The sequence below is a fragment of the Trichosurus vulpecula genome, chromosome 4, assembly GCF_011100635.1.
Source record: "Trichosurus vulpecula isolate mTriVul1 chromosome 4, mTriVul1.pri, whole genome shotgun sequence".
Classification (NCBI taxonomy): Eukaryota; Metazoa; Chordata; class Mammalia; order Diprotodontia; family Phalangeridae; genus Trichosurus; species Trichosurus vulpecula.
Genome location: NC_050576.1, coordinates 257,677,040 through 257,703,057, shown reverse-complemented (window position 1 = coordinate 257,703,057; position 26,018 = coordinate 257,677,040). Strand labels below are relative to the sequence as shown.

General features: G+C 44.9%; 2 protein-coding genes and 5 non-coding genes across 7 annotated transcripts; 6 read left to right on the top strand and 1 right to left on the bottom strand.

The window, feature by feature from the left end:
- Nucleotides 1-5,290: 5,290 nt before the first annotated feature.
- On the top strand, nucleotides 5,291-11,409 carry EIF4A2 (eukaryotic translation initiation factor 4A2). Its single transcript, XM_036753536.1, has 10 exons — nucleotides 5,291-5,361; nucleotides 6,013-6,191; nucleotides 6,418-6,557; nucleotides 6,947-7,115; nucleotides 7,377-7,486; nucleotides 7,734-7,877; nucleotides 8,238-8,375; nucleotides 8,762-8,851; nucleotides 9,148-9,227; nucleotides 10,604-11,409. The coding sequence occupies exons 1-10, from the start codon at nucleotides 5,333-5,335 to the stop codon at nucleotides 10,746-10,748; spliced, it is 1,224 nt and encodes a 407-aa protein (XP_036609431.1). The 5' UTR covers nucleotides 5,291-5,332; the 3' UTR covers nucleotides 10,749-11,409.
- On the top strand, nucleotides 6,265-6,335 carry LOC118849363. Its single transcript, XR_005010409.1, has one exon. It is a non-coding gene; the product is annotated as a small nucleolar RNA SNORD2 (small nucleolar RNA).
- On the top strand, nucleotides 7,525-7,654 carry LOC118849299. The gene has a single exon (XR_005010345.1). It is a non-coding gene; the product is annotated as a small nucleolar RNA SNORA63 (small nucleolar RNA).
- LOC118849361 lies at nucleotides 7,924-8,106 on the top strand. The gene has a single exon (XR_005010407.1). It is a non-coding gene; the product is annotated as a small nucleolar RNA SNORA81 (small nucleolar RNA).
- On the top strand, nucleotides 8,466-8,600 carry LOC118849298. Its single transcript, XR_005010344.1, has one exon. It is a non-coding gene; the product is annotated as a small nucleolar RNA SNORA63 (small nucleolar RNA).
- LOC118849321 lies at nucleotides 8,894-9,027 on the top strand. The gene has a single exon (XR_005010370.1). It is a non-coding gene; the product is annotated as a small nucleolar RNA SNORA4 (small nucleolar RNA).
- Nucleotides 11,410-11,560: 151 nt separating the features above from the next.
- Nucleotides 11,561-24,104, bottom strand: RFC4 (replication factor C subunit 4). Its single transcript, XM_036753537.1, has 10 exons — nucleotides 23,430-24,104; nucleotides 22,509-22,587; nucleotides 20,436-20,515; nucleotides 18,162-18,281; nucleotides 15,697-15,840; nucleotides 15,354-15,474; nucleotides 14,259-14,384; nucleotides 12,000-12,080; nucleotides 11,792-11,908; nucleotides 11,561-11,701 (listed from the first exon to the last, which is right to left on the bottom strand). The coding sequence occupies exons 1-10, from the start codon at nucleotides 23,561-23,563 to the stop codon at nucleotides 11,603-11,605; spliced, it is 1,101 nt and encodes a 366-aa protein (XP_036609432.1). The 5' UTR covers nucleotides 23,564-24,104; the 3' UTR covers nucleotides 11,561-11,602.
- Between the last annotated feature and the right edge of the window lie 1,914 nt (nucleotides 24,105-26,018).

Sequence of the window (26,018 nt, the reverse complement as noted above, 5' to 3'; positions counted from 1 at the left end):
TCTGAAAAGGGTACATTAAGATCCCCCAGCACTATAGTTTTACTATATATTTTTCCTTCTAGGCACCTGAACACTTTTTTTTTCAACCTGGACTCATGGAGTTGCTGTTCTCTTTGGGATTTACCCCCTGGTCATTTCTCAAATCAGTGTATTTCTTCATCTTATTAGGAGTTTTCTTTGGTTTGCTCATCTCTTAGCAGCCTTATCACCTAATCGGGGTTGGGGAGCTTTGCTTAGGTCAAGCTCTGCAACTGAATATCGTGGGCAGGGTCTGCCTGGTCCTGAGTATGATGGCCAAACCTAGGCCTCTCCTATAAAGGAATCTGGGGTTGTTTCAATATTGGACTTTGCCACGGGGCTCCTGGAGCTCTCCCTGCATTTAGCTCTGCCTAGGGTCCTTACTGCTCTGCTTCTGGGCTACTTCTAGGGGTTGGGCTTCCCCCATGGGCTTCAGGGATGTCTTGGGCTGGTCTTTGTTTTTTCCTTCTCTTCTATACTGGACTCAGGCACCAGAGCAAAGCTGGTTCATGTTTAGAACTGTTGCCTTGAGCTGGGTTCCTGCCTACTCGCTTTGGAGGACACTCACACCCCCCAACCCCCCATGGTACTTGCTTAGCTTCAACCTTGCCCGGAGCTCCCAAAGGCAGCCCTTTCCTCTGCTTTCCATCTAACCCTAGAGAAGCTTGTCTGCCTTATAGGAGAGGGTCTCTGAACTAGATGAAGGAGTCTACAAGTGATTCTTTTCTTATTTCTTTGTAGATTGATATATTTCTAGGTCCCCCTGGGATATTTGAAGATGATATGGAATCCTCAATAGCCTCCCACACCTTTATCTTTCTATAATCTTCTTTCCAAAATTTTAAAAATGTTTCCTTTAATGCTACTGGTTGGTTGGTTTTCTAATTGCATGTGCAAGTCATCACCCACTCTGTTACTCTTTTGTTAATTTAAGTGAACAAAAATGTGTAGTGGTGTGGAAGGATTTGGAGCACGAAAATCTCAGTTCAAGTTTCAGTTTAGGTACTTACCAACTATTTGACTTTGGACAAGTTCTCTAAGTTTTAAGCTTTATGTATAAAATAAAGGGTATTGGGCCAGATGCCTTCCAAAGGCCTATCTCACTCTGAAATCCAGGATTCTCTGATCTGTGGCTTTGGGGGAGTGAATACTCTCTCCACCAACACAGAACACAACACAACCTCTCTTGGTCCTCGAGGCCAAAAAATCCAACACCATGCAGGTGATTCGGTGGTCAGTCAGTCCACAGACATTTGTAAGCATTATTATGTTACAGACACAGAGCTGCTTGCTGAGAATACAAAGACAGCACAGTACAAGGGAAAGACAGGTAGCTGTGGAGTCAGAGGACCCCAAGTGACTATCCTGCCTGTGTTACTTCGGATCAGCCATTTAACTTAGGGCCTTGGCTCCTGCATGGCTGGGTGGCGGGTGTGGAAGAAGCTGACCCAGATGGCCTCTAGGACCCCTTCCTGCTCTAGAACTTACATCTCTGCCTTCAGGGAGCTTATATTCTACTAGTGGAGACAAGAGGTATACTTATAATTATTCACATAATAGACACAAATGGGTACAACAACATGGTCATGGAAGGGAAGGCCCCAGCAGCCTGGGGGATCTGGAAAGCTCTCCCAACGTCTCCTGCTGTCTCCAGCCTTTCTTTCCCCTCTATGAACTCTGTCCCCCACCCCCACCTCCTCTAGTAGAATAATTGCTAGATTTGAAATCAAAGGACCAGAGTTTGAATTTTGGCTCTGCCACTACTATTCAATAGTCAATAAACCACCCTTGCAATCTTGGACAATGACAGCTGGCATCCAATTAGCCTTCAAGGCTTGCATTTTTCATGTTACCTCATTTGCTCATTTGATAAATCATTTATCCCCTCTGGGCCTGAGTTTCTTCATTCATAAAGTGAGATGAAGTCAAAGGTTCCTTCCAGTTATAAGTCTATGATACCAAGTTGCTGACTCCATCAAAAATACAGCACATACTCACCTTCAGGTGAGTCCTGAATATTTTATAAGTTTCAAATTAATAAATAAGAATTAAAAAGAGAATCAAGCTACACGTTTAACTACTAAAAGGAAAGAATTACTTTATTTTTCTCAAAGTTCAATTTCAATTTTTCTATTTTGGTGTCTGAGACAAATGAGTTTTGGTGGAGGGGGGAAGGTGGACCATGGTGCCCTGCAATTTCACATTCTTACCACATACAGACAGCAACTGTTCTGAAACTTATAGCCTTAGACAGGCATAATGATCTGGTGAATAGAGAGCTGGCCTCAGGGGCCGGAAGATCTGACTCATATGTACTGGCATCCTGGCTACAGGATTCTAGGCAAGTTACTTGACAACTCTTGTACTCAAGTAATTCTCAACCCGAGGTTACGGAATTAACAAAGCCATGAATTAAAACCAACGCCTTTACCTACTACCTATAGAGCTTCATGGTTGCCAGGTTTTAGGAAACCTCTATTAAAATCAATTTTGCACTTGTCAACTTTGTGAAAAGCTTCAACCGAATTGTCCCCAAAAGGTTAAAAAAAAAAGCCCAAACACAAATGGTGACAAAAATAATAAAATTTATTTAAATGAAAAAAAAAACCCACAAAACCAGCAATCCCGCTAGACTGTCCGGATAGGACTGAAGGGAGATCTTGTATGTATCAGCTGATTGAAGACTCAAGTCTGGTAGGGCATAGAAGGGCAGCAGTGGTCTGAGTTAACGAAAGGGAGTATCTATAATGGATTCTAAAGCCTCTGAGTCTTACTCAGAGCATTCCTAAGCTAGTCCGGCCTTTGTGGCCTTCCTCTCCTCTGAACTATGGTAATTCTCCATCAGCGGATCACAGGCGCTTTGGGGTGGAAAGTAACTTAAGAGTTCATCTAGTCCAAACCCCTAATTTGACAGAGAAAGAAACTGATGCCCACGGAGGTTTAAGTAACTTGCCAGATAGTTCCCAGGCAGCAAGTGCTCCAGCCAATTCTGCATTTACACACTCTCCACTAATTATGCAGCTCCAAAGCTTCTGGAAGAATCAGAGTGGGAGCTAGAAGACACCTTAAGGGTCATCAGCCTTTACAGATGAAGGAACTGAGATTTCAATAAATAACTGACTTCCTCAATGTCACACAGACCTTTGACGGAGGTGGGATTCAAACTCGGGTGGACCGATGAGGCTAGATCGAACACCCTTCCACTGCACCTCAAGGGAAAGACTTCACCAGAGAGTCCGTGTGACCTCCACCAGCCTAGCCCATGGCAGTATTTTTAGTAATTATTCAACAAATACCTACCAGAAGGTATCACCCCAAAACTGAAAGTGAGCCTCCCCTTAAAGCGCATCTCCTGCCCATTCTCGGTAAGGTCCTCCCCATAAGAAGCCCTCCTATGAACGTGTGGCAGAATCTAGAATGTCAACAGCTAGTTTCATTTTTGTCTCTGTCTCTCTAGAGCTTAGCACAGGGTAGGAACATAATAAATATTTATTGAATTGCATTTCAAATCTTAATACCTCCCTTCTGTTCCTTAAAGTCCAAACTTTTTTTTTTTAGCTCCAGATATCGAGGAGGTTTGGGATGAGATTTGGGACAGAAGTGTATAAATTGTATGTAAGTCTCCTGGAACAGGTTGGAACCCAAGGCTAGAATCCTCTGTGTGTTCAAGAAGAGCCTGACGCCTAACAGATCTAACCCATAAAGACGATATGTCAGTGGGGTGGGAAGAACAGTGAACTATGTTGTTTAAGGAAGAAGAAAAAACACAGCTGGCCTCAGCACAACTAGATAATGCTAAAAAAGAAAATTAGGACACCGGGAGAAGGAAGAACAAATTCTGTCAGGGAATCCGCCTGTGTAGATCTGTTTTCATACCTCCAGGGTGTGGATATGCTGATTATATATAAAGATTATACAGAAGAACATGGCATTTGTAACTGGCACTAATAGGCTCCTGGCAGGGTTTAAGTGGAAAACTTCAGCAACCTGTCTGGAGAGATGGCCCGCCCCTAACTGAAGCCAAAATATTTTTTTTTAAATCTATTCAGTCTGTACTGACTCCAGCCAATACAATTTACCCAACTGTACAGCTAGTGGTACAATCGCAGGATAAGTTAATTTAAGAGCACCTTTTACAGCGACCTCAGGCTGCAGGAGGCTAACCCTTGCTCCAAAGCAGGCTTTATGAACGCCTACCGATGTTTTGTGCGTCTATTTCCTCCTCTGAGTTCTAGGCCTAAGAAGTTATTGGCTTTCCCATATGTTGATATGTTTGTAAAACACACTCTGGTGTTCTGATTAACCATGCCAGGCATTATCAGGTGTTGGAACCCAGTGAGGTCAGGCCAGGTCCAGTGGAGGCACCAAGGCCCCCAGGAACAAGCCATGGAAGGAAGTCAGGCACCCCCTTTGCCGCTGGTCTTGGGGAGGGGGTGGGGAAGCTCAGTGTTGCTCCCTGCTGCCCTCCGGGTTGCAGTCCCACCGGGGAAAGCTTGCACCACTGGGGTTACCGACCAGGGGCTCTTTTTCTTTGGTTTAACAGGGAGGGGGAGTCCTTGGAAGGGGGCAGGGAGGGAGGGCAGCCAGGTGCTGTCTGGGGTACACCTAGGGCAGGTGGGAAGGGTTGGTCTCCCCTCTTCCACAACCAGGGCGACCTTCCCTCTCCTCCTTCACTTCTTTCTTTCCTTCTCCTTTGCTACTTCCCCTCTTCCTTCCTTCCCCTTTCCTTCATTCCTCCTCCCCTTCCCCTTCCCCTCTCCCCTTTCACTCTCTTTCCCCTTTCCTTTCTTTCTCCTTCCCTTCTACTCTCTTTCCCTTTCCCCTTTCCTTCCTCGGCTCAGCGCTCTTCCCTCCCCCACCCCTGTCCCCTTCTCCTCCCTCCCCCTCCCCCACCCCTCTCTTCTTCTCCTCCCTCCACCCCCACCCCCCGCCCAGGGCTCTGCGGCAGGGACTGGGAGGAGAAACCCCGTAGAGGGAAGGGGGAGGGAGGAGGGAGGAGGGAACTTGGACAGGCTCGCCGCACCAATTGCTGCAATATCCTTCCGCCGCAGGCCAAAGAGTCCCTTCGCCCTTAGGAAACCCCGGGGGCTTCTCGCGCCCACCAAACCACCCAAAAGCATCGGTGTCTGACTTTTCCGTCCCTCGGTTCTGGGTTTTACCTCAGGTAGCGCCTCAGCGGCGGGATTCGTGGCCGCGGGCGGGTTGGACGGAGCATATCCCTCCGCGAGAAACGCGTCCCGGCGGCGCGCATATAAAAGGCGGGTGGCGCGGCACCGCTGTCTTTTCAGTCGGACTCTGAGCGTTGGTTCGGATCATGTCTGGTAGCTCCGCGGATTATAACAGGTACGCGCCCGCGGCAGCGGCGGGGCTCGGGCCTCCTGGGTGAACTAGGCCGTGTCGCGGGCACTAGGGGAGTCACCGGGTTTCCGGGCGGCTTCGGGGGCGCTGCGCCGGCGCCGCTTCGAGAAGCTTCCACGGCGCAGTCGCGGGACCAAGCCTGGCTCGGCCAGGGCGGAGGCGGGGGGAGGGGGCGCTGCTCCTGGCTCTTCCTCGGAGCCCAGCCTCGGTATAACGGCCGCGGTCCGCTCCCCCTTCCAGGCGGGGCGGCGCACGGAAGGCCGCGGGCCGTGTGTGCGTATGCGTGTGCTTGGGTGGTTACACTCCGGCGGGGTGGACGCGGCGGCGGTTCGGGCCTCCTCCCAGCTCCCCTCCCCCAGCCCCGCCGGGGCTCGGCTCGGGCCGTTGGCGGCCTTGCCGCCCGCTCGCCCCGCGGCTCCCTCCCTCCCCCGTCGCCGCCGCCGGTGTCAATCATGGGGCTGGCGCAGTGCGAAGGGCGGGGCCCGGCAGGCGCGCGACGCTCTCGCGAGAGCCGCCCGCAGGGGGCGGGGAGCCGGGGGAAACGCCGGGCACCGAGGAACCCGGGGCCGTGGCTGCTAACGGCCGGGGCCACGTGCGGTAGGGGGGGCGGTTCACGGCGCGTCTTGTGGCCCTCAGAGACCATGGCGGCCCAGAGGGAATGGACCCCGATGGTGTCATCGAGAGCAACTGGAACGAAATCGTGGACAACTTCGACGATATGAATCTAAAGGAGTCTCTGCTACGGGGCATCTATGCGTACGGGTTCGAGAAGCCTTCGGCCATCCAGCAGAGAGCCATCATCCCCTGCATCAAGGGTGAGCGGCCCGCCGCCCCGGGGCAGGGAGGGGGGGGCGGTGCACGGGGACTGGGTGGGGGGGGTCCCCGTGGGCGTGAAGTGATGGCCTACCATCTTTCGGGACTGACCTGCAATGGAGAGAAGTGTTCTCTGCTGATCACACCCGGGGCTAAAAAAGGAAGAGGGTGCAGCCCCACGGAAGGGCCCTTTGTGGGAGCAGTAAACATGTATCCTACTTTTTTTAGGGTATGATGTGATTGCTCAAGCTCAGTCAGGTACTGGCAAGACAGCCACATTTGCTATTTCCATCCTGCAACAGTTGGAGATTGAGCTCAAGGAGACCCAAGCACTAGTATTGGCCCCCACCAGAGAACTGGCTCAACAGGTACTCACAGTGCAGTCAAGCGCTTGTGGCATGGTTTCACAATTGTATGTAGGAACAGCCAATGTAGTGTGGAACTGTGGGTTTGGGTTCAGGTATGATGTGCAGGGATGTCTCCCAGCAAATAAATGCAAAGGTCATAGTTATGGAAGATCTAATAGGTTTGAAGATGATAGGAACTTGAATGCAGTTGTGTAACTTAAACTGCTGCGCACATGTGATTTAAAGTTTTTGAATTGTTTGTACCTTTGCTGGTTAAACTGCTTTTAGGGCCTGCTTGCTACGTTATCATTATGTATAGAGTAGATCTTAAATATTAGTTAAGCTTTAGATAATAGATTCTTGTTGGGTAATTTTGCAAAATTAATTTTATGTATTTTTTGTAAACTTAGATCCAGAAGGTAATTTTAGCTCTTGGAGACTATATGGGAGCAACATGTCATGCCTGCATTGGTGGAACCAATGTTCGAAATGAGATGCAAAAACTGCAGGCCGAGGCACCACACATTGTAGTTGGAACTCCTGGGCGAGTGTTTGATATGCTAAACAGAAGATATCTTTGTAAGTTTTGAAATTCTGAATTGAGTCTTCATTTTAATTCTCTAGGTGTTAGTGGGTTTTTTAATGAGTACTATTAAAATGAAAACCGTTCATCTGTAAGATGTGGTTAGACTAAGGACCGTGACCCTTCCTGGTTATAAATTTTTAAAGGGAGACATTAAGTAAACTTAAATATAGGTTGCTTGTAGGGATAGAAAGGAATATGGCTTAAAAAAACTTATTAGCCAGAAGTAAAATTAAACATGGTACTTTTCTTAACAGCTCCAAAATGGATCAAGATGTTTGTTTTGGATGAAGCAGATGAAATGTTGAGTCGTGGATTCAAGGATCAAATCTATGAGATTTTCCAGAAACTAAGTACAAATATTCAGGTACAAATATGTGGGTTTTACTCTAGCCTAAGGGGTATTTGCAGGCTCAAGTTACAGTATGGCTGTGAAGTGCCTATATTGTCGTTCCCCCTGCTCAAAACAAAAATGTTTCATACTATCCCTGTCTAACTTGTCTATAGTAAGACAGGGACGCTTGGTCTCAAACATTTGGATCATCAGTGGAATCAAAGGTACTGAACTTAGGTAGCTCATTTAAAAAAATATGTACTTGTCCTTTTTTCCAAAGGTTGTGTTGCTCTCTGCCACAATGCCAACTGATGTGTTAGAAGTGACCAAAAAGTTCATGAGAGATCCTATTCGCATTCTTGTGAAGAAGGAAGAATTGACCCTTGAAGGAATTAAACAATTCTACATTAATGTTGAAAGAGAGGTAACTTAAACTACTATTCTGTGTTTACTTTTGTTGCCAACATTGTACCTTCTTGTTTGAAAGCACTGTGCTAAAATTGCAGAAATTAAGGCAATGCCCTGGTTTTTGTAATAATGCTAGCACAGTATATACAAGAAGAAGAACAAATGCACTAGATTGAAAAGAGACTTGGGTGGACCTCTTTCTTAATGTCCAGTGTCCTGTGTCTTAAGATCTTAGTGCAATATACATGAACCACATACATTGGTAAACTGCTGGTTGCCTCAAATTTCACTTACTGGTATAAGTATAGAGGCCTGGCTTTTGCATTACTGAGATGTATTATGCGGAGTGTTTGACTTAAAAGCAATCTTGTTTTAGGAATGGAAGCTGGATACTCTTTGTGACTTGTATGAGACACTGACCATAACACAGGCTGTTATTTTTCTGAACACAAGACGAAAGGTAGATTGGCTGACTGAAAAGATGCATGCCAGGGATTTCACAGTTTCTGCTCTGGTAAGAGGCATGATGTTTGATACTTTATTGAAGGCTAATATCTAGATTTTTAGAAATCATCTTTTGTTACTTTAGTGTATGTAACTGCAATTGCAGGAACTAGTTACAGTATAGCTGTGAAGTGCTATATTGTCGTTCCCCCTGCGTAAATTAAATGTTTTTTACTATCCCTGTCTGTTTTGCTATTAAATGCCATAGCAGCCAGGGACGCTTGATCTCAGACATTGCTAACTTGCTTAAAATCTCTTATCCATGATTTGGCTAAGATTTTTAAGCTCATCAGTTCAGTGATAAAAGTTGAAAGTACTTCATTCAGTAGTAAATGTTAAACATGGAGTAGAAAAAAAAAAAGATACTGAGATTTGAAAACTTTGTTTGCTTTGTAGCATGGTGACATGGACCAGAAGGAGCGAGATGTTATCATGAGGGAGTTCAGATCAGGGTCAAGCCGGGTTCTGATCACTACAGACTTGTTGGTAATTATACATAATATTTTAAGGGGTGGATATATCAGATACCTCCCAAAAGCTGATTATGTGGGGGGAGGTATTTAATTACCTTTTCCCAATTAAAAGCTGTCTGGGAGAGAAAAGACCACACTCCACAGTGAACTACATTGTTGTAGTCCATTACTTACTTTGTGGCCAACAGTTCGGTGCACAGGAAGAAAAGTGATGGGCTTGGGAGAGGATTAATGAATGGCATTTCACTTAGTCATGGGGTTGATCTAACTAGTTTGTGGAATTTAAGTTTGCTACTATTTTTTTCCTAGGCTCGCGGGATTGATGTGCAGCAAGTATCTTTGGTTATAAACTATGACCTACCTACCAATCGTGAAAACTATATTCACAGGTTAGTAGATGGGATATGATTTGACTGTATGTATCTTACATTTACTGGTATTCTATAGCTTCCAAAAAAAATTTTTCCTTCAGGCCAGACAGCCTTAAATTCTAGGGAATAGATTTCAGGAAGAAACTGACTGACACAGTGCTGCTATTTAAATGCATTTATTTTTGGGGGAAGAGTTTCTTGGCTTAGTTAAAACAGTGGGAAAACTTATCTTGAGTCTGGAATGTTGCCCAAATTTTTGAAGTTTTGTAAAAGGAAAGGAAAAGACTCGCTTTAAATTGGAATCAGAAAAAGGGTTTAGGTCTTGTGGCATTATATTTGAGCCTTAGTTCTTTTAAGACTCGTGTTTTTCATATTGCTCCTGTGTCTTGTGCTTTTCTTGGTGATTTTTCTCTAGTGGGATTCTCTCTTGGTGTGTTCTGGTAGTAACCGAGTTTTGTGTCCCTGGCATATAGTTATAGTGGCTTGATCCCTAAATAAATTAAATTGTGCTTTGTTACTTGATGTAAAAAAAGACTTTTTAAAAAATACAGGAGTCGATAGCAGCAGTTGATGACGTGAGATGGCACTCAGAAACGGCGTGACGTAATTTAGGACGTGGATTCATAAGCGAAACAGCACACTGTTTGAATAAAGAGCGAGTCGGTATTTATATATTTGTTTTTCTTTTGTCATGATTATTTGATATTTTTAAGTTCCCAACGTCCTAGCCAAAGCCATTTTGTTGTGTATTAGCTTTTGTATATTAGGTGGTTTGTATTGTCTGGTTACTATGAAGGAAGGCAGATGTTGGGTTTAAACCACATTTTCAGTAAACTTTGTAGTGTGGTTTGTGTGTGAACTGAGCAAAAAGCAGTGATAAGTTTGGGTTTCCATACCAAATACTTGGAGAATAAGAAGTTAAGTTTTCCCACTGAAAAAGAATTGTAAGACCTAGAAAAAATAGTTAACCTTCAAGTTATTTACATTTTCAGTCTACAGTTCCAGAGGTGCGTCGAAATGGAGTATATAACAATTCTTTCTGTTTCATTCCTGGAGTTTACATCTGTCCCAGGCTGACCATCGATCTTTGCCCACTTTGGTATGGGCTTAATTCACTATCCCAAACAGAATACTGTCATCTGCTTAAATTCACAATGCTCAAGACCTGAGATCTCATTCTGCAGCCAGACACAAGCCTTGATCTGCTTACTTTTGGCACTAACTGCTAAGGAAGATCTTTTTCCCCTCATCTAGATACTTTGGTTTAGCAGCTAGTGCTCCAAATAGAAGCACTCTATTACCTTGGCAAATAAACAGCAGCTGGTTAACAAGTGGATCATCTCCTTGTGGGTTAAGGAATATACTATAGTTATTACTGTTTTTCTTTCATGCAGAATTGGCAGAGGTGGTCGCTTTGGGAGGAAAGGTGTGGCTATAAACTTTGTTACTGAAGAAGACAAGAGGATTCTTCGTGACATTGAGACTTTCTACAATACTACAGTGGAGGAGATGCCAATGAATGTGGCTGATCTTATTTAATCCCTGGGATGAGATGGTTTTGAATGCAGTGCTCGCTGTTGCTGAATAGGCGATTCACAACGTGCATTGTGCTTCTTTCTTTGGGAATATTGAATCTTGTCTCAATGCTCATAACGGATCAGAAATACAGATTTTTGATAGCAAAGCGACTTTAGTCGTGAGCTCTTGTGGGGAAAGAGCTACTGGCTTTCTCCTTTAGAGTTAGACTGTTGGGGTTGGGTGTAAAAGATATGGGGTCTGTAAAATCTTTCTTTATTAGAAATTTATTTCCTAGTTCTGTAGAAATGGTTGTATTAGATGTTCTCTATCATTTAATAATTTACTTGTGGACTAAAAGATATAAGTGCTGTATAAAATCAGCCAATTATGTTAAACTAGCATATCTGCCTTTATTGTGTTAGTCAGTAGACTGAATAGGAAAGGCTTTTCAAATGGACTAATTTTTTTTTTAAGAAAGCATTTGAATGCATTTTGTTTGGTATTGTATTTATTCAATAAAGTATTTAATTAGTGCTAAGTGTGAACTGGACCCTGTTGCTAAGCCCCAGCAAGCAATCATAAACTAGGTAGGGTTAAACCCAGTAAAATTGCCATATTGCACATGTCTTAATGAAGTTTGAATGTTCAATAAATTACTTGTATATTCACTTTGAATTCAAAACAATTGCTCTTGTTTAACTTATTGCCAGCTTCCATCATTGTTAGGTGGATTGAGAAAGGTAAACATGGGTAGTATGTGCCCTAACAAAGGAATGCCTTAGTTCTCCAAAAATGAAGAGAGGTCCCTCCCCATAAACTATGAGAGCAATCCATACATTTATACATGCCAACTTTTATTGCCAACAAAACAATTTTCAATTCACGTTGTGAGTTAATTGTTGCATCACTGTAGCACAGAGACTGATTAATTGTAAATGTTCATCAGCACCATCAGCTAGGCACTTGTCTACTTCCTGAAAAGCAAAAAAAAATAACTGGGTTACTAAAATAATTAGCCTACACTTAGAATATATTTAGAAGCACTGAATTACGGGTTTACTTACTGCAAGTTTCTCAGTGATGATGGATTTCTGCTTATCAGTGAGGTCATCTTTTTCCACCACCACATCATGGAGTTGGTTTATAAGCTGAGTTGCTGCATGTCCCTCGTCAATTAAATCCTATTAGAGGCACAGAAAGCTTAGTTCTTTCTTATCTCCTACCCTCCCACCCCCAGTTCTTATATTTGTACCATATATGAGTAAACTTAACCTTTACAACAGCTTCCAGTTTTTCAAAAGAGCCACTCTGACAGGCGGAGAATATACCATTAATTGTTTCTATAGGTACCACCTAGAAAGAAAAAACGGTAATATAACAAATCAACTTGCCCATATGGGCAAGACAGGAATAGATCCCCAAATAGCTACACAAGGATTCCCTGGTATGTATAGATGTTTATGAGGAAGTGATTTTAAAGTTACAGGGAAGTACCAAGAACTTTAATAGAACTGTTTCTAAAATAGTAGACAGGTTTGAATATCTACCAAACATCTGGGACATTTGTTGGACTTGGAAAATGCACCAGAGGATGCATTCTGTTCTTTCCATTTACATGTTTGTGATGATTGTGTATATTTTTCTGATCCTGCTTGTATTTGTGCCTATGCTTTCCTATACTTAATGTTTATACCACTTTATACCACTGATTATAGTACCAATAATCCATTACATTCATGCATAACTCAATTTTCTGCTCATCTGTTCACTATGCCAAAAAAAAAATTGTTACAACTATTTTGGTATATGGGGGGGTGTGCTTTTTATCACCAACTTCACTAGTCCTAAACCCTAGAGACTGCTTCATATCCTTTAACTACCATTAGAGGATGGATTTTAGTTGGTTTATAAGCTGGGATAGATATCAAATCCCTTACTCCCAGTCAAAACTTTTCCTTCTAGTTGCAAGAATATTCAATTTCGTAGTCAAAATTTTCTTTTGTAATAGCCTCTACTCCTTGATTGGTCTGGTATTCTAATTTTTATGTGTGATTTCTTAATATTTGCCCATATTTCAGTTTATTGTGGCCTATGGTGTAAGCTGCTGGTCTAAACCTAATTTCAGCTCTGAACTAATTCTGTTCTTGAATTTGCTTATGTGTCGCCACATGAGATAGTTGTTTTATATGAACAAAATTAGTGTATTTTCAGAGGAAAGCGACAAGTAGTACGATGACCTTTGAATCACAATTTCTAACCCCCTTTCCCTTCCCTAACTGGGCATTTTAGAAAGAAAGATTTATTACGACTACTAGTGTGTATGTGTGTGTATATGTTTTTAACTATGTTTTAATTTGTGAGCTGACAACTATGCTACATGAATAACAAACTAAAGACTGAATGTGACTGAATTTAATGTTGTAATTAAACACCACTAATAGACAAATTTAACAATTTGCCTAATTGTGACTGAGGCAGAGTTTGAGTAAATGGCTATAGCTTTTGCAAATGATTGGTGGCTCTGTTCTTGGTCCAGGAGAACTGACTGCTCACCCCACTGAGAGAAGCCAGGGTAGCACGGAAGCAGGATTCTACTTGTTTTGAGGTGAGACAGTGTCCTCGGTGTGGGCAGAGCTCTCAGGGCCTAAGAGACAGCTCAATCAAGTGGCCAGAGCCTGGGCTTGGAGTGAGGAAGGCAAGTTCAGATTCACTCCTCAGTTTTAGTTTTCGCATCTCCTTCTCAGGGCTATTGTGAGGATCAAATGAGCAGTCAAACTTTCAAAGGCTGCATGAATGTTGGCCTTTATCATTACTGTTTGCAAGAAAAAAGTGTGGAAGATGTCATGTAGGTTTAATCAGACTTTTCTTACACTTGACTAAGCTATATAGGAAGAGATTCCTTATTCTGCTTGACCCCAGAGGGGTCAAACACTGACAGCCATACAGACTTAAGCTCAATTAAAGAAATTTAAATTTAAAGAAAAACTTCAAACATTGACATAAGTGAAGTGCATCACCTGTCTCGGGTCCTGTTCCCCTCCTGGGTTGGGAACTCTAGAGGCAGTAATTATTAAGCTTGAAGATGTCCCTTCCCGTTCAGGGACTCCCTTGACCCACACATGAGATTTCTGAGATGGGGATGACACCTTAACACACTTTGAGAGTACAATCTATCATTAGGGCTCTTCCCTCTTCTGGCAGCAGGAGTGGGACAGAGCAGCCCAAGGGAGCTCTGCCTATGCATGGCAGAAGGAGAGCTTATGCCCACAGTTTAGCAGGCATCCCTCTTCATCTGTCATTTACCTAATGTTACTCCTCTAAGACATGGGCCCTGCCTCCTGTTGGCTGCAGGTCAGCAGAATCACAAGCAGCCACAGAGAGTTTCTCTGTATAGGACAACAGTAACATCATTCAGAGGAACGTTTCTTCCCCAGTGTTTTCTACTATTCACTAAAGGCAAACTATGGTAAAGGCCCCAAGAATGTACAAACAACAGACTGAAAAGAACTGAGAACACGCCAGTGCTCCTACCCCAGCAATCTCTGTGATCACCTTCTCTGTGACTTCTTGCCCACCTGTCAATCGAGTGGCACTTTGAAGGAATGTAATGGCTTTTCGTAGGTCTCCTTCTGATACTTTCACAAGGTAAGATATTCCCTAAAAAAGGGAAAAACAAAGATGTTCAGATGAGATTCATCCATACGGGAAAAACTACAGTCTTAAAATTGTGGATCCTAAATATTGTTTCTTATGTCTTCCTGTTACCTTAGTATTGTTTTGTAGACACTTGTTTACCCTTGAAATAATGACGGGAGAAAATCCAATCATGGCATCAGCGTGAATGGAGCAGGTGAGTGCAAAGGCATGAGCAACCTGACCTGAGAGCTCAATTCGCATAAGAATGAGGGCAGGGAGACCAGAGAAATCCAGCCTGAACCCTTAAAAAAACCCCTCTGTATTAAGAAAATATCAATCATTCTCTATCTGAATTAAAAAGAGGTTACTCTTGTTCAGTTGTGTCTGACCCATTGGACCATACTGTCCATGGCTTTTTCTTGGCAGATACTGGAGTGGTTTGTCATCTCTCTCTCTTCAGTGGATTAAGACAAACAGAGGTTGTATCTTGCCCAGGGTCACACAGCTAGTGAGTGTCTGATGCTGGATTTGAACTTAGGTCTTCCTGACTCTAGGCCCAGAGCTCTAACCATTGCGCCACCTCACTTTTAGGTAGAGCCAGTTATAAAAGAGTAACTTCAATCCCATTACAAAGGTCTAGGTACTACAGGATTTTTCCCTGTACTAAAGTGTCACCACATCAAATACAGGGCCAATAACTAGGAGGAAGAAATCTTTTCATTAAGCAGAAATATGTATGTGTGAGTGAGTGCACGCACATGTACAACCCCCTTCTGACTGGCAGGCTTAAACTCCTGCTCCATGATGAGCTAACCTAAATGATTCTTCCTGTAATAAGAGCAGAGGAAACTCCACAGCAACCCTATGAGATCACTAAGGATCCTCTGTGTTCCAGCTACTGCCAACTAACCTGACCTCCACCTGTAGGATGGCCTACTAAAGGCAAATCAGGCACTTCAGCTTTCAAAACTTCTTCAAATAACACCCTACCTCATTACTGATTTTCACATTTTCCTTCTCAGAGATGTCTAGTAATCTCTGATGTTGAATTTTATCTGACAAAGGCTTGAAGCGGAATTTGGAACATCGAGAGGTTAAGGGCTCAATTATCCTGTAAGAAAAAAAGGGTCAAGTTGAAAAAGTGGTGACTGTCTGCAGATAATTTCTCAGAACATGCATTTATCAAGAACAGGTTAAACCCTCAGCTAAGAAGAAATCCCAGCACATCAGCAACCTGACCACCTCCAAAAGCTGTTTTGCTTGTTCTTTAACTTGGCTATCGAGGAAGGCTGTAACCAAATCCTCCTGCCTAGAAGAAAGGGAGTGCACATACCGACTAACGTAATTGCAGATGAGGCAGAATCGAGTTGTTTTGGACTCTTTCTCCATTGTACGTCTTAAAGCGGCTTGGGCTGCAGAGGTCATAGAGTCAGCTTCATCCAGAATTACAATCTTAAAAGGAGGACATGGCTTCCCACTATATATCAAAGAGAGGAGGTCAATAGTAACCTAGAGATGCTTCTCACAATATATAGCAACCCCAGTCCTGAGCACTGTGCTGAAAGCATTCTGTCCAAGGAACTACTAGCAAAATTGACTTCAGGAAGATAAACACACACTCTGGCCATTGATTTGTCTTTTAAAATATCCCCCCACCCCAATTCAGTAACATTTAAAAAATCTATTCTGCTATGAAATTAAGACACTTCCAGATACTAAAAAATTAAACTCTTGACTTGTGATACCCAAGGGCAAAAGATGACAGTGGGCTTTTCTAATTTAATTCATGCCTAAAAGCCATCAAAAGTAAAAGCTTCATTTCTCAAATATTAGAGGATTGACTTGACGACTCTGAGGTACCACCTCACACATACCAGATTAGCTAATATGACAGAAAAGGAAAATGATGGGTGTTGGAGAAGATGTGGGAAAATTGGAACACTAATGCATTGTTGGTGGAGTTGTGAAATGATCCAGTCATCCTGGAGAACAATTTGCAACTATGCCCAAAGAGCTATGAAATTGTGCATACCCTTCTGATGGAATCCTAATAAAGCTGCCACCAGCCCCAATATTCTGACTTCCTTATGGGCCTCACTGAACAGCAGACCCACTGTTCCTAGCTAGCCACTGCCACCACCCTCACCCTGACTCAATATCCTAACTTCCTCATATATGCCTCACTGCCTCACTAGAACAGCAGGTGTGTCCATGTGATGGGATTCCAGCCACTGCCCCCAGAACCATTCCTCATATTTCCACAGACATGGCAGGTGTGTCCATGCACTCAACCACAACCACATCCATCTAGTCCCAGACAGGGCCACAATAGCCAGCCAATCAAAAAAGTGCACCACCACAATGCCCAAGCAGGATATGGACCCCAAAACAACAGAAGGGACTTTCCCTAAGTAGGCACCTGTGCAGTAATAGCAAAAGCTGTACTTACACATAAGGTGAACTTATGATAGAGAGAGGCTTTTGACAATACCACTATCATATATTAATGCCCCACTATCCTCCTTCCCCATTTTGGGCTTTTCTGTATGCATTATGGGTAATCACACATGCAGTTCCACTGAGGCTGGGGCCCTGCGCCTACTACGTATTCCCCTGACAACCCCTCCCTTTTAATATTCATAATTTCTGTTGTGGAATCAGTATCATTAGACTATAAAACTGCCTGTCTTGTCTTACTGAAGTTGCTGGCTTCTTCTTGGAACCCAGCTCACTTCCTGGGAGGCATGACCCCCAATAAATGCCTTTGCCTGGGCTGGAGATAGTCTAAATTCTTTTGAAATGACCCCCACAACACATCATGAAACAGCAACATTTTGACCCAGCAATATCACTACTAGGTCTGTATCCCCCAAATTAAACTCTTCACCTGGGGAAAGGGAAAAAGAAGACAGTGGGCTTTTCCAATTTAATTCATGCCTAAAGCAATCAGAAGTAAAGGCCTCATTTCTCAAATATAAGAGAACTGACTCAAATCTATAAGAATAAAAGTCATTCCCCAATTGACAGATGGTCAAACAGGAGGTTTTTAGACAAAGAAATCAAAGTTATCTATAGTCATATAAAAAAATGCTCTGAATCACTATTGATTAAAGAAATGTAAATTAAAACAACTGAGGTACCACCAATTGGCTAATATGACAAAAAAAGGAAAGGGGAAGGGGATGTGGGAAAACTGAGACAGTAATAAACTACTGGTAGAGTTGTGAACTGATCCAACCATTCTGGAGAGCAATCTGGAACCCCAAAGGGCTATAAAGCTATGCATTATCCTCTGGCTTAGCAATACCACTACTAGACTAGGTCTGTATTCCAAAGAGATTAAAAAAAAGGGGGGGTGGTGGTGGTGGGAAGAATCTATTTGTGGTGGCTAAGAATTAGAAATTGAGAGGATGTTCATCAATTGGGGAATGGCTAAACAAGTTGTGAGATGATTGTACCTGGAAAGACTTAACATGAGCCAATGCAAAGTGAGGAGCCAGGAGACCACTGTACACAGTAACAGCAATACTGCATGATGAAGAACTGTGAATGACTTGGCTACTCTCAGCAGTACAATGATCCAAGACAAGCCTAAAAGACTCATGATGAAAATGCTATTTTTTCTTTGGAAAGAACTGATACTGTCTGAATACAGACTGAACTATTCTCTCTCTTGCATGTGCACAAAATGAATGCTATGGAAAAGACTCATTAATCTGGGTATATTATATTTGGAACAAAACAGTATTTTAGGCAGACTATGACTTGCCATGGAGAAGAACAACTTGGCTTACTTACTCTGAACGACTTCCTGACACAGTTAGTTGAGCAAATGTCTTTACTTTCTCCCGAATAACTTGTATTCCACGTTCATCTGATGCATTTAATTCAAGAACTCTTTGTCGGAAAAGATCCGGTCTGTAATATGAAGAAAATTAAGGATCATGTGCCATTATTCCACTCAACCTATTTCTTTATATTTTCATGTTTTGTGGCAGTTTAATAAAACTATATCAAGTGAATAACATTTTTGGGGGAGGCAACTGGGGTTAAGTGACTTGCCCAGGGTCACACAGCTAATAAGTGCCTGAGGCGAAATTTGAACTCAGGTCCTCTTGACTCTACAGCTGGTGCTCTCTCCATTGTGCCACCTGGTTCCCCCACAAATAAAGTTTTAACTAAAAAGGGAGACCCAGATCATTGGAGCTGCAAGTGACCTTTACATTTTACAGATGACCTGCAGCTAAGGGAGGACTAGAATGCAGACCTCCAAGATCTTCCCAAACTGTTTCCTACCAGCATAGCTATAACTGTTTAGATAGCAAATACCACCTCGCAAACCAGAACTTCAAATTAAAACACAAACACACACACACACACACACACACACACACACACACACACACCCCCCTTCTTCTTGCTTCCTTTCTCCATATCTGACTGGTCCTTCTCAGTATCCTCTCTTATCTGTCCACATCCTGCCTCCTTAGTATGGATGTTTTCCTTTCTCTCTCACCTTCTGTCTTGAGATCTGATCATTTCACATGTTCAAGAATTAACCCTAGGCAGATGACCACCCAATCTGTAAATCCAGCCCTACCCTCTCCCCTGAATTCTAGTCCTTTGACTAGAGCATCTTAGTGGATTGAGAGTGCAGTAAGAGGCCATGGTCTGAGATGGTGGCCCAAAAGCTAAGGAGATTTGGGCTACACGGAGAGGCATGGCCTCCAGGAACAGAGAAGCTGTCATCTGCACTGGCTGAACCTGTGTCCAGTTATGGACACCAGTTTATATGGGATACAAGGGTAACCAGAATAGCAAAAGGCTTCTGAGTCTATGCTGTATGAGCACTGGTTGAAGAAACTGTAGATATTTAGCCTGGAGAAGACAAGGTTCATAGGAGTTGTGAAAGCAGTCTTTGAATTTCCGAAGAACTGTCCCTCAGAAGAGGGATTAGATTTGTTCTGTCTGGCCTCATGCTGTAGGATCAGGAACAATGGATGGATACTAAGAAGTCAAATTAGGCTTAGTATCAGAAAAAACCTTCCTAACATTAATACCTTTCCAAAAGTGGATTGGCCCATCATTGGAGGTAATGAGTGGGTTCCTGTTGCCCCTCAGTAGAGGATTTCAAGCACGGACTGGATGGCTATTAGTTGAGTGTGGTGTAATGGGGATTCTTTTTTTGGTATGGGTCAGGCTAGGTGGGCTTCCAGCTCTGAAATCCTGTATCTCTGATTGTGAACTGACTGCTGGTACCTCCCTCTAGATGTCTCATGGCATCTCGAATGCAACATGTCCAGAGCAGAACTCCTTATCTTTGAATTTGTTTATGCTCCAGCCTTCCTTATTTGTGTGGAGGATACTGCCATCTCTTGCTCTCCAGGACTGTAACATGACTCATCCTTTACTTTTCCTCTTTCCTTTGCTCTCCTAGATCCAACCTACTGGCTATTCTGCTCAACTCTCCCTGCCTAACACATGCCACAGTTCCCTTCTCTGCTCCCACACAGCCGCCAGCCCTCTCATTCAGGCCATCACTGCTGCCCTGGACTTGTGCTAGCTGCCTTCTTCAAGCTGATCCAATCGCCATTCCCTTTGCTCAAAACTGGTTAGTGACTCTTCACTGCAAGCTCCTGAGGCTCTCTACATTCTGGCTCCAACCCATTCTTCCAGCCTTCTTTTATCCAAACCAGACTCCTAGCTGATCCCCGAACTTCCTATCTCCTCTCCATCTCCAGGCACTCGTACAAGCCACCCACTGTGCTGGGAATGCCCTCCCTCATCACCATTTCTCAGAACCATTCTCTTAAGCTCAGCTGAGCTTCCTCCTCCTCCATGAGGCCCTTGTCTTACCACCCCACAGCAGTGTCTCCATCTTTTCTAATATTCCTTGTACTCATCCCACTCCCCCAAATATTGTAAGCTCCTAGAGCACCCTCTTCCATGCCGTTCTATCCCCAGGGCCTAACAGAATGCTTTGTACGACAGCAGGCACCCAATAAATGTTTCCTGAGTTTACGTGAATTACCACACCCTAGTGATCTACGGAAACAAACAACACTGGCTTACCCATAGAGCTCCCTTGCAGCTGCCAGAATGGTGGAGGTTTTTCCAGTTCCAGGGGGTCCATAGAACAAAAGGTTGGGGAGCTGTGGAAACACAAGGTTGGCATTTAATGGCACAGGCCAAGCTCAGAAGAGGCATATGGAGATGACCCTGAGAGGAGGGTGAATAGAAGCAGCAGAGCCAGGTCAGTGCCCTCCTCAGTGCCCTGAGCAGCCACTAGATTTGCTCTAAGAATTCTTCTTTTTCTTGGGTCAATTTGCTTGGTGGCAGAAGTGATGTGCTGTTGGACACAATGAAGCTCATATGAATTTAGTATTAATGTAATTTCTTTTTCAATCCTGCTCTCTGCCAGAGGTTTCCAATTTTTAAATCACAAATACCCTTATCAAGTAGAAAAAACATGTCCACAGATATGTTTCCCTCCAGTCCCCCTACCTTGGGTGGCTGTACTGATGGAGAAAACCCCCAAGGACAAAAAACTGCTACAAATCCAAAGGGCTGTAAAAGGGTCTGGATCTGTGATTCCACTGCAACAGGGAAAGTTACATGAGGAAATGCCACCTACCAATGGGGCTGGCAGCTGTTCATATTGGAGGTGAAACGGGAACCCTGGGCTCCTGGCTCTGAGGCCAGCCCTCTCTCCACCACACCATGGTTCCTTTCAGCAAGTACAAGCTGGACTAAAGGGATGCTTTCATTCCTTCTGACACTGAGGTAATTTAGTGAGATATACTTCTCACAATAACTCAAGGCTTCTCCACCCACCCACTGAGAAGCAATTCAACACGTTCTATGCAGTGCTTGGGGAGGAGGGTCATGGCCTGGAGAAAGGCATTACTCTGCCTCCTTTGTCCTCTTTAACTGGAATGACCTCACTTCTAAGTGAGTCCAAAATATACCTCTTCCAGCTCCTCATCTGGATCTTCTCTGGTCTGCTCTACCCTGTGGAAGGCGAGCATGTGGGGTGATAGAGGGTTAAAAAATAGACATTAACTGGCTTCTTCCGTCAGTGGAGGAATCTCTCAGGCCTTTCACTGTACTATTCAGAAATAGCATTGGCAAGTTGTATTGAGTAGAAACTACATAAGGTAATGCTTACTTGTGCTTTTCAGTTGTATTTTATTGCTGGTCAACAGAAGTTCTACTTTTTAAAACCGAGCCCCTTTAAGAGACTAAGACTGGCCTATCCAGATTTAAGGGCTACTGTGGAGTGCAAGCAGACAAATCTTCGTCTCTTTCCCCCTTAGCAATGTCATCTGCTCCCTGGACATGGTCTCAGAGGCCTTGGTTTTAATTATGGCTCTGCCACTTACTCCTTAGGAGGCTTTGCTGTCCATTTCTGTGGGTCTCGACTCCCAAACTGGAAGGAAAGATTCTCAAGGGAAAAATGACTACGTCTTAGACTTCTTGGCATCTGCTCCAGAAGCCCTGGCCTGGCTCTGTACATGGATCGGGCATTCACTAAAGTCATGCTGAATCAAACTACACTCCAACCCAAATCCTGTAGTTGGTGGATTCTTCCCAGGAAATGCTGTCCTGGCATTCCCTCAATGGGCCAAGCCCTGGGGTGGAGAGAAAGAGTGCCACCAAGTGAGACAATGTCTTAGAAAACTATGGTTATTAAGTATGTACTCTAAAACCCAGGGCTGTAGTGAGGAAAAAATGAGACAGTATTTGTAAAGGACTTGGCATAGTATCCAACACATAGTAGGTGCTTTACAAATGCTAGCTATTATTATATTATTACTGCCTATCAATAATAGATGGAATTGTCAGGCTGGATCCCATGGAGCCACCACCATCTAGCTGGGAATTTTGAGATCCGGTAGGAGGAGCCAGGAGTCTGACTACCTGGACAGAGACAGAAATGGTGTGTGCATCTGTCCTGGTGTCCCTGATAGAATGGCTGTGTGATCACAACAAATGCCTAAATTATCTGTGTTCTCATGGTGATAAATGGACACAGATCCACGTGGGAACATGAATTGTTCTGATGATGCTAAGGAACGAAAAGGTATCAACCCCACTCTAGGAAAACATATTTCTAAGTGATAAGTGAAACAAGGTTCAACTCACATCTGCTCCTTCTAAAGATTTTTTCAACACTGCAACTACTTCTTCCTGAAAAGCAACTTCATCCACACATTTGGGACGGCTAGGGGGAAAAAATGGCATTTTGTTGTTAGCAGAGATCCTGAAAAGTTGCTATGAAGTCAATTACAGTCTTCAACAGGTACTGATAGAAGAGGAAGGAGAAAGGGAAGGGGAAGGGAGAAGGGAGAAGGAATAGGGAAAGGGAGGGGGAAGGGGAAGAAGGTGGCTTTGGAATTAGAGCCATGAAGGACAGGGATGTATTGTTACTGTTAACAAAGAGATATGCAAGGATGAGGGTTTCCTTGGATTTTGTTGCTGGTTCTTTGTCACACTTGTAACATCAAAGTAAAAGGTTTTTCTAGCCCTTATTCATCAGTTGTGTCTGACTCTTCATGACCCCATTTCGGGTTTTCTTGGCAAAACTCATTTTACAGTTGGGAAAACCGAGTTAAGTGACTTGCTCAGTCTAAAGTGTCTGACAATGAATTTGAACTCAGGTCCTGCAGACCTGGTGCTCTATCCATCGTAGCACCTGGTCGGGTCCCTTGTAGACCTAGAATGCCTATTACTATAAACACCAGGTTACTTTCTGGTCTAGGAACAGCATTTCAGCCAGATCCCGCTAGAACCAGCCAGGGCGGGCTGAAGCCCCGGAGCAGACAGACGGTCAGAGCTCGGGTTCCATGGCTCCTCGTGCTCGCACAGGCAGGATCGGGAGCCGGAGCCGGCACTGCAGGGCTCGCAACAGAACCGAACCGAACTGGGCCAAAGCTCGGCTTTCACCAAGTGCCAACGTCTGGGCCACCTGGAGCCGGCCCAAGCCCTTCGTCTGAAGATGAAAAAGCCGGCTGAGCCGGGCCAGGCCCACGCGAGGCCGTAACAGCTGGGGGGCAGGGCTCTTACTATTTCTCCACCCACGGCACAGGCTTGGCCCTTCGGCTCTCGGCGCTGCCGCCCGCGGGGGCCGCGGCTCCTCGTTCCTTCGTGGGCGGTGGCTTGGTGCTGATGGAGGCCGGCCCTTTGAGGAAGGCCTGCATGGCCGCTTCACCCTGCCCGGGGAAGGACGGGAAGCGGATCCGATCGGAGGCGACCACCCGAGAGGAGTGGATCACGCGCGGGGCCCCAGATGTGCAGCTGGACGCACACGGGACGAGGGCGGCGGCAGCTGCCCTCCGGCGCTCCCTGGTGAGGGGCTACACAGCCGGAAGCGGGGTCCCTGTCAGCAGCCCGCCGCCAGCTCCGGGTCCTGGGTCCCTTAGGTCTCCGCAGCTCCAGGTTCCCGCCACCGAACAGCCCGCCGGGAGCCGGGCACGTCACTTCCGTTGGAGGAGGGGCACCCAAGCTCCAGGAGGCCAGGGGCGGAGTACGGGGGTAAATCCCGTGGGATACCTCTTAGATACGCAGGGGATCGGCTGTCCCTGGAAGGCCAGGACAAGCCGTGCTTTTGCCTTTTTTTCTGTCTCCGGCGCTTAGCAAAGAAGGTTCAATAAATGCTCGTGGACCTACATCACCTTCCCGTAGAAGTGCTGGGCGACAGCCTGAAGACCTCCTCAAAGATGTCTTCGAGGATCACGCGGCACCAGTACGCATGCGCTAGTTTCTCTCACCCTCCCGCCCTGCGTGTGCAAGATGCTCTGCGTGTCTCCCTGGCTCGGGGCTTGAGCCGCATGCAGCTGCTCAGCGGCTCGACTCTGTAAAGGCACCGACCGCTGTGACATTTATTGGGCACTTTTGTGTAAAACAAAACGGTCTGTTTAAGAAGCATCAAGTGCCATCCCCGAAGCCCAGAGCCGGTGGGAGGGGGAGGTGGGCGGGGAAAGAGCTCTTCTGCGCTTCCCACACGCTGGGCATTCGCCCTTCCAGCCAGCCCAAACTTGCCTGCCCGCCCCGCCGCAACACCTCTTGATTGGTCCCAGCTCGGGTTCCTGGGACCAATCGGAACTAGGCACCCGAGCCCCGCCCCCCGACTAGTGCCAGCCTCCCGCAGGCGGGCTCTGTGATACATTTCACAGGTTGCTTTCCGGGTTAGGTGTTTTGTCCGTTTCCTTCTGAACTCCCTTTTGTACTTTAAGGCGAAGCTAACACGTTCCTCCCAAGAAGAGGTGGGAACTGCACCGGCTGTCATTCTATCCCTTAACTTCTCTGGACCAAAGCCCGCCCCGGGACCCTTCCGGGCCGGAGAGAAGAGACCTCGCGAAGTAGCCCAGGTTTCCTACTGGCCCTTGCTGCCTGTTGATCACCCCGGGTAGATGAGTTAGGCTTTGTATATTCTCCTCGTGTATTCTGGGTATATTCCCCGCAACTTCTGATAATGTGAACAAACTAAAAGAGATTTTAGTTCACATGGAAACTTGGTCCCACCTTCATGGGAGGCCGACAAAGGTCTGGGATCCCAAATGTTGACAGCTCAGAGAATGGTAACTCAAAATCAGAGCATGCACTGGGCGCTTCACAAACCATCTAAGGCTGTCCAGGGTACATCGAATCTCTGGAAAAAGTCCTAACCTAAGGCATAACATTCCTCTGCTGTCTGGAGACCTGTGACTAGCTAGGTGGGAACTTAACACTCAGGCAGGAGGCTGAAACAAAGAAGGCTGAGCCCAGGCCACCCTGGCTCTGATTTTAGCAGTAGATTGCAGCCAGGGGAAAGCAATCTCATGGCCCTCAGCACCCCAAGAAGGCTGATGTCTACACCCACCAAGAGGGACCACTGGCAAGCTTTTAGATAGATGAGAAGAAAAGGGAAAGGACAGGAAAAGCTAAGGCAAGAAAGGAGGAAGAGGGAAGAGATCAAAAGGCGGTAAGTCATTCCTTAGAGCAATGACAGCTGTCCTTCGTGACACTTCACAGTTTATAAAACCCTTCACTCATACAACCCTGAGACAGGTACTACAGACATTATTTTCCCCATTGATCAGGTGAGGAAACTGAAATTCAGGAAGATTAAAGGCTACAGAGCTCAACATTTGAATCCCCATCTTTACCAACTGCAAACCTCAAACTTTGTACCACACCGGTACTAGTAAGGTTTGGTGATTTCAAGGAACAAGCAGCCTCACACTAAGCTGATCTATTGATAGGACTCAGGAATGAATTTACCAGCTCTGTGACTGGGCAAATCACTTACCCTGTGTTTGTCTCAGTTTCTTCATTTGTAAAAATAACATCTACTTTGCAGGGTTATTGAGAGAATCGAATGAGATATTTGTACAGTAAATCAATTTGCAAACCTTAAAGGGCTATTTTTTTTGTTTATTTCTTTTTTTTAATTTATTTTTAGTTTTCAACATTCATTTCCACAAGATTTTGAGTTATAAATTTTCTCCCCCTCTCTACCCTCCCCCACCCCAAGATGGCACATATTCTGATTGCCCCTTTCCCCAGTCTTCCCTCCGTTCTATCACCCCACTCCCCCATCCCCTTTCCCCTTACTTTCTTGTAGTACAAGATAGATTTCTATGCCCCATTGCCTGTATATCTTATTTCCCAGTT